This window comes from Oncorhynchus gorbuscha, linkage group LG19, assembly GCF_021184085.1.
Source record: "Oncorhynchus gorbuscha isolate QuinsamMale2020 ecotype Even-year linkage group LG19, OgorEven_v1.0, whole genome shotgun sequence".
Classification (NCBI taxonomy): domain Eukaryota; kingdom Metazoa; phylum Chordata; class Actinopteri; order Salmoniformes; family Salmonidae; genus Oncorhynchus; species Oncorhynchus gorbuscha.
Window position 1 is genome coordinate 14,660,765 of NC_060191.1, and position 7,740 is coordinate 14,668,504.

General features: G+C 37.9%; 1 protein-coding gene across 3 annotated transcripts; it reads right to left on the reverse strand.

Moving 5' to 3' along the window:
* Positions 1 to 3,062: 3,062 nt before the first annotated feature.
* On the reverse strand, positions 3,063 to 7,625 carry LOC124005199. Of its 3 annotated transcripts, none has more exons than XM_046314207.1 (4): positions 5,826 to 7,625; positions 5,094 to 5,232; positions 4,387 to 4,533; positions 3,063 to 4,122 (listed from the first exon to the last, which is right to left on the reverse strand). In XM_046314207.1, the coding sequence occupies exons 2-4, from the start codon at positions 5,221 to 5,223 to the stop codon at positions 3,923 to 3,925; spliced, it is 477 nt and encodes a 158-aa protein (XP_046170163.1). In that variant the 5' UTR covers positions 5,224 to 5,232; positions 5,826 to 7,625; the 3' UTR covers positions 3,063 to 3,922. The 3 variants fall into 3 exon arrangements, with proteins under 3 accessions (XP_046170163.1, XP_046170162.1, XP_046170161.1); XM_046314206.1 differs by having other exon boundaries at positions 5,094 to 5,306; XM_046314205.1 differs by having other exon boundaries at positions 5,094 to 5,363.
* Positions 7,626 to 7,740: the final 115 nt, after the last annotated feature.

The following is a 7,740-nucleotide window of genomic DNA, read 5'->3' on the forward strand; positions in this document are numbered from 1 at the left end:
GCAGCGAACAGTTTTGACTGAGCTGAGCGGGAACTGTACTTCCTCAGTGGTAGGGAGGCGAGCAGGCCAGAGGTGGATGAACGCAGTGCCCTTATTTGGGTGTAGGGCCTGATCAGAGCCTGGAGGTACTGAGGTGCTGTTCCCCTCACAGCTCCGTAGGCAAGCACCATGGTCTTGTAGCGGATGCGAGCTTCAACTGGAAGCCAGTGGAGAGAGCGGAGGAGCGGGGTGACGTGAGAGAACTTGGGAAGGTTGAACACTAGACGGGCTGCGGCGTTCTGGATGAGTTGTAGGGGTTTAATGGCACAGGCAGGGAGCCCAGCCAACAGCGAGTTGCAGTAATCCAGACGGGAGATGACAAGTGCCTGGATTAGGACCTGCGCCGCTTCCTGTGTGAGGCAGGGTCGTACTCTGCGGATGTTGTAGAGCATGAACCTACAGGAACGGGCCACCGCCTTGATGTTAGTTGAGAACGACAGTTTGTTGTCCAGGATCACGCCAAGGTTCTTAGCGCTCTGGGAGGAGGACACAATGGAGTTGTCAACCGTGATGGCGAGATCATTCTATTCTATTCTATTCTATTCTACCGTAAGAGTGTAGGTGTGATGCTAACAACACAATTTCCACACTGAGAGCTGTGAACACCTTAAAGTGGAGACAATATGAGACAAAAGCAACAAACGATTGGACGATGACTTAAAAATATATGGAACTGTAGATGTTTTTTTTTTTACAAGTTATCATTTTCTATGGTATGGTGTACATGTGTACATATGGTTCGGCTTAGAGTCCGGTGGTTTGTGATGAAAAGTTGTCTCCCCTTTTTACTCTTCTTGACATGTTCAGGTTATTTTCAGCTGACGGTACAATAATGAGTTATGCTCATTGATGTTCTCTGGGTTCTGAGCCGTCTTGATGAAGCATCATTTTTACCATAATGAATAACAGGTAAACAAACAGCGTGTCAGTTTGCTCAAAGTTGGATCATACCCATGAAGGTAGCCCAAACCTCTCACCTGTCTCTCCTTAGGCGTAGGGTCTACAGGACTGTCAGGTGTCAGCTTTAGTGCCAAAAGGATTCCCTTCTGTCTAAACCATAATATAAAACCCAAATAAGTATTTTTCTCTGGTGTAAATATTCATTGACCTTGCTATAGATAGCCATCGCAGCCCCCGATTAGAGCATGCTTCTGCAAAAGACGTCAGACTACTGAATATACTAACCATAGAAATAGAATGGTTATTAGTATGTTGCCAACTACCATTGTTGCATATTATTATGGGATATTAGAATCCCGTTGTTTTAACCTTTGTCATCTTCAATTTAGACCCATGCCAGGAAGTAAAAGCAGGATGTGTACCCTTCATTCTGTGCTGTGATGTTTTGTTGATTCAACTCAACCGACATTACTAAATATGTTGCATTGCATGAGCCACATCAGTTAGCATCATTTGAATGAACAGTCTTCATTACCATGGCAATCCAGCATCAGTTGATAGAGCATTCCAAATAACCATGGAAATGATTGCATTGCAATACCATGGAGCCATTGTGAGTGTACAGATGAGTTTACCCGTCAAATGTCCAGGGTTGGAGCTTCCAACCCTTTTCTATTCATTCTATTTCTATGATACGAACACTATGACATGATGAAGGAACAATATTAACACAGTATTTGTCACTGGTAGTTGAACACGCGTGATATTGAGCAGGTACAGTAATTGTGCTAGATAATCATGACAAAATCAGACACAAACAGTAGGAATCACTTTTTGTTAATATTTTTTTATAGCCTGTGCCCCCAAAAATCATCTAGTCTGTTACAGTAACAAGCATGCGCCCCCAGAAATATATTCATATTTTGTGAAGGAAATCTATACCTACTGTTATGTTGATTTGACTTATTGATGTAAGTTTGACATGGCTTTTTCTTTGGTTTTGAATGGAATATTTCATATTGTGCAGATAAACAGCCATGTTCAATAACAGTACAACAATACATGAAATGATCTCAACTGGTCTTTCTTTGCTTTACAATAGTTATGGTATGATTGATTTAACATGCTTAAAACCACCCTCTGTTTTATTGTATAGGCAGCAAAGTATGGTATTACACGCTACTCTCATGTTCAACTCAAAGCCTCAAAATGATGCCTTCATGAATTTGTATATCAGTTGTGTGTGACTGTGGTGTGTCTTAACCATACAGTTTGTCTCTAAACCCGAAGCAGAAGCACATTTCGGGAGCCAGGAATCAGGATGTATGTATATTAAAATGTCTATTACAAATCAAGTCTTGTTCCTTATATTTCTGCCTTCTTCTCTCATCATTAACATATTACTGTTGTGACAGATTGAATCCACAGTGACTCAGCATACTGTATGTAAATATTATTTATAGTAATGTCCGTCCATAGAGAAGGTCTGTGTTTCCTTGACAACTTACATCACAACTAAAATCATTTAGACTTGGGGCTATTATCTTAGCCTAGATCCAAACTAAATTGCTCTGTTTGGTAAAGTGAAACAGAACTATTCAGGTAGGATCCAGGCTACTATTAACTAGCTTAGAGATTGTTTCTCACAAAACAAGTCATTGCAGGACAGAATATGGACTACAGTAAGTAGAGGTGATCTACTGTGTGGTACATAAAAGAAAGGCCCATATGTGACAGCAACATGCATGTACTACTGTGTAGCTTGTATCTTTAATCTGTTCAAACCTTCCAGATGTAACTCCCTCCCAGAGAGCTCAAGAAATTATGACAAAGAATAATAAAAATGTAATGCAATACCTTTATAATGTTGTATGGATATTTCATTAGGTGACATGCCAGCTTTTCAAGCCAAAAATTATATTGAGAAGCAAAAATATTGTTCATTGACAGATAAAACAATAACAATTTCTTTACCTTATAATAAACTTTTTTTCTAAAGAAATAACCTATTTCAACAAATGTTGATAACTTAGTAGAACAGTGAATGTGTACAGTATCATTTTCAGTAAAGATAATTCAGTATGCCCTAACACATGCATTCAAATTAAGAAATTACGAATACATTCAAAGTAAAACAGCACCTTTTTATTTGTTACAGCATTAAATACTTAAAATAAATGAAATGCACTTAATCTACAGCAGTGGTCAGTGTGGTCATTATACATTGGGTTCACAGAACGTAATGTATGTACTGTATGATTCAATACTTACTCCATAAGTCCACGGACCAAAAATATGGTTCATTCTTTGATTATGTAGGGTTAAGTTATACTATCCAAACAATACACAGCAATTTACAATACATATACATTCCCCAGAAATCAAGTTCATCGACACAGCAAGGAACATTACAATTTAACCAATGGCCATACATTTTGTCCCCATATCACTTATGGGGATTGAGAGCCACGGTCGCCCGTGGTGCAGTCGCTTGCTCAAGGGCACAACAGCAGGAGATGGCATCTAGGATAGAAGAGCCATATATGTATGGCTCTGTAGGATACTGATGCAGTGCCACACAACAACTAGTTTAGACATCAAAGGTTAGGCATTAACTCCACATTTTTAAGGTTAAAGTTAATTTAGGCTTTAACTCTGAGATCTTAAGGTGAGGCATTAACTCTAAATGGTTAAGGTAAGTGTTAAGGTTTGGGATGGGCTTAAAACAAACATCTCAAAAACAACTTTCTATCACCTGATTTGAACATGTAACATTTGGCTCCAGAGGCAGGTAGCCTAGCAGTTAAGAGCGTTGGGCCAGTAAACTGAAAGGCACGTAACACTCATTGCTCCTGCAAGTCACTCTGGATAAAAGAGTCTGCTAAATGACTTAAATGGAAACTAGTTGGTGGTGTATGAGGGGAGTTTCCCCAATACAATGTAAACCACATTGAGCATCTGGAAAAGCACTACACAAATCCAATCAGTTACTTTCATTAATGAGTTCTTCTTCTTCCCCGTCGTCCTCTTCCGGTGTGTCTTCAGCCTGCAGGTCGTTGTTGTCCCCGATGATGACATACTGCAGTTGGGACCCGTAGACCTGGACTCTCCTCTGGAGCTCTGGATCTGGACAGGCCTGTACTGCTCTCTGGTGATCACTGGTGACGTTGCCTCCCATTGTCTCTGCAATAGAGTCATCAATGGAATGCAGTACAGTACATGAAAGTTATGAATATAATGGCTTCTTTGAACTCAGTAAAGAAAGGTCAAGTGAAGGGTAAATTTAAATGTTTAATAAGGTCCGAGCGCCAATGGTGCAGGTCAAAAAGAGAAGTGAATTATTATAATAAAAATATATACATATGCGCTTGTATCTGTGAATGTGCTTGAATCTTGTATCACACTATTTTAAATATAAGAAATGATGAGAATTTGACTGTGACTTACCATGCCTAGCATCCTCTGAACCCATGCTCTGAGGTTGTTGTATACACGTTGGCACACCTTGAAAGTTGCCATCTCCAATGATGCAGTTACTCAAATTGGAATGGCTGATGTTGATGACGTAGGTTGGGGCAGTGTTGGTCCTCCTCTCTGTTGTTTGGGGTGTGAGAAAAAAGGGAAGAGGTTGAAAAATGGGAAATTGTTGTTGACAATAGTATCCCGGTGATTCCCGTTGCGTCATGATGATGACATACTGTAAAAACCTCTATGAGCTTTAGTTTTGGACATGTGGAGAAACCATTTAGATTTAAGTCTACACTTTATCTTTAAAAAAAAATGGAGGAATGGAACATTCTTGGGCCTCACCTGCATCGGACACCAAATGGTGCTGGGTTTCCAGTGCTTCCAAAAGGTAAAGTGGGGTAGAATGTGGCTTACCATATACATAACATATAACATACTACAAAGAAAACGTGCTGCAATATAGGCCAAGTTAGCCTACCTCTCTAAATGTCACATAACATTATTTTAATTTTTCATTTGATTGAACCTTTATTTACTTTAGAATCACAAAATCACCCTAAGCCTAGACTAATCATAACCATATTTAAATGTTGATGAAAACGACATGAAAACTATAGACATGTAGGCCAAAGTAATTTACTTCCAATTAATCAAATGAAAAAATGTACACTTTTGAAGAGACTTACCTGGGAGGCAGGTGACTCTTTCGAACTGTGGTGGGCACTGGCAACACTTTTCTAGTGAGTCGAAAAAGAGCAGACAGGCGTTGCGACCTTTCTTCAGCACCACCTGGAGCAGTTTGGCAGCCTTCTCCATGTCTGTTCTCTGGGACAAGATCACCTGACTCTCATACTCTGTGATGGTCCTGGAGCTCAACAAGTACACGCACAGCCTTTCCACTGCACAGCATGACATAGATTTGCTAAGAGCGTGTAAATGAAGTTGCAAGCTCCTTTCTTGGATGAGAGAGCATTAAAAAATAACATAAATATTTCAGTGTTGTTATAACATGATAATAATACGGCATTTGCTTAATTCATGCAAAATAAAATATGATGGAAAGATGAAAGAAGTGTAGTGTAGGCTAATGCAAAAATATCACTTTCACACCGACCCTGTTACTGTCACGGGTTATTCCCCATCTAAAACCACTTTCTGACTGTAAACATAACGTCATCTCGTGCCTGCCTGCCCTACATTCCATTACATTTTAGATCTTAACATTAATTAACACCTAACTGTATAGTTTATAGTGTAGGCCTAAATACAGAGTTTTCTTGTTTTTCATCAATTGCTTCCATACATATCATAGGCCTATCACTTTTTGTTTAGATCAGACCCATTGTAATCTCGGTTAACACAGAACTAAAATAGTTCATTGTCAATCCACGAAAAATTTGAAGAAAGTGATTTCTTACCAGGTAAAATCTCGCGTTTTTCGTTACATAGTAACATAATTGTTAATTTGACAGAACGATATAGGCTACATTACAACAGTGCATAACTTTGTGTATATCATTTCGACTGAGAATAAGAAATGGGCTGCAATCGGTTGTGGGTCATTTTTATAGGCTGCGGTAGCAAAATTTAAAATAAATAAAAGTCCCTAATGGCGGGGTCATGCGCAGACTGTTTAGGCAGTTTCCATTCGCTTCAACCCTCATAATAAATTCACCAACTGCGCTTGTGTTGTCAAGAAGAACAAACACATAACAAGAATTGCAGCAAACTGGCCATGATATAAAGTATTGTTAACGTTATAAATGCATTTGAATTATTCGAATCTTATAGCATAGCTGGAGTATCCTATGCTTAAACCAATAATTGCAAAAGCCATTTGAGCAGCACTGAAGGTTTATCACCACAGTACATTTGGTTTCAGTTTGTATATTGGTTTGATATTCAGAGGTCAATACCTCATAGATAGAAGGTCCTAGGATGATTCAGGTGATATATCTAGAATCAGATGAGGATAAGGATCAATGTACAGGTTTCCCCCCCTTTCATTTCCTTTGGAGAAAAAGTTACTTTATGTTGGTTTCAATAGGGGAATATTATGCAATCACTGCTGAGGGACCATCTTAAAAGTTCAATCAGCTGTACCTGGTGTTTACAGAAACTTTTTAAATTATTAAATCATCGAAAGATCTTAAACCAACTGTTAAACCAACTGTTTACTCAATAATTACATTCTAAAATTTTATCTTGTTTATTTTTAATGGATTTTATGTAACAATATGAGCTCAAAAAACATAAATAGGTCTATGATCTTTCTCACTCATATGCAACCTACTGTAGCCTACTTGCATGACCTAGAGAGCTAAAATCACTTGTGGCAAAGTCACTATTGCCTCTAATCCATGATGCACACATTAGAAGTTCCCTGATTTATAAATGAATATTTCATAATGATCCTTTTTAATGGCTTCCGCTCAACATGTGAAAGAGATCTACAGACAAGTACAGTGTGTTCCCTGACCTCTATTATAACAGTGAATTACTTTTTACAGCTGTGGTTATTAATTAATGTACAGATCTCATTTTCAATAGCTTCCAGTCCAAACTACATACACATCTAAAACCACTTGAGTTTATATTGTTGATCTCCCTTGTCCATAGTACACCCATTAGAATTGCCATTTTATATTGCATTGATATTCCTACAAATATTTCCTGTGATAAGTCTCATTTTCAATAGCTCACTGTCGATATGAGCTATAGATATACAGACAAGTGTGATGAGTTCCTGGACCTCTATTATCAAAGTTACACCTTTTCTTGTTTCAAAATTCATCCCCTTTGATTTTCTACAAATATTTAACTTATTTTAGCTGTGGTTATTCATTTGCGCACAGATCTAATTTTCAATTGCTTCCAGTCCAAATTACATATACAGTGCATATTCACCTTGACTTTTTCCACATTTTGTTGTGTTACAAAGTGTGATTAAAATGGATTTAATTGTATTTTTTTGTCAACGATATACACAAAATACTATGTCATGTCAAAGTGGAAGAAAAATTATAATATTTGTAAAATCAATTTTAAAAAATTAAAAAAATACATATCATTGGTATACTACGGAGGAGGGTTTTAGATATATAGTACCATCAAAAGTTTGAACACACCTACTCATTCCAGTGTTAATCTTTATTTTTATATTGTAGAATAGTGGACATCAAAATGATAAAATAACACATGGAATCATATAGTAACCAAAAAAGTGTTAAACAAACCCAAATATATTTTATATGTGAGATTCGTAGCCACCCTTTGCCTTGATGACAGCTTTGCACACTCTTGGCATTCTCTCAACCAGCTTCACCTGGAATG

Excerpts from the sequence above, each read along its gene's own strand:
- LOC124005199 (XM_046314205.1), bottom strand. The coding sequence starts at position 5,862 with ATGTTACTATGTAACGAAAAACGCGAGATTTTACCTG. Across the intron at positions 4,534-5,093 it reads AAGAGTCACCTGCCTCCCAG|AGAGGAGGACCAACACTGCC; the intron begins GTAAGTCTCTTC and ends CCCAAACAACAG. Across the intron at positions 4,123-4,386 it reads TTCAGAGGATGCTAGGCATG|AGACAATGGGAGGCAACGTC; the intron begins GTAAGTCACAGT and ends ACTCTATTGCAG.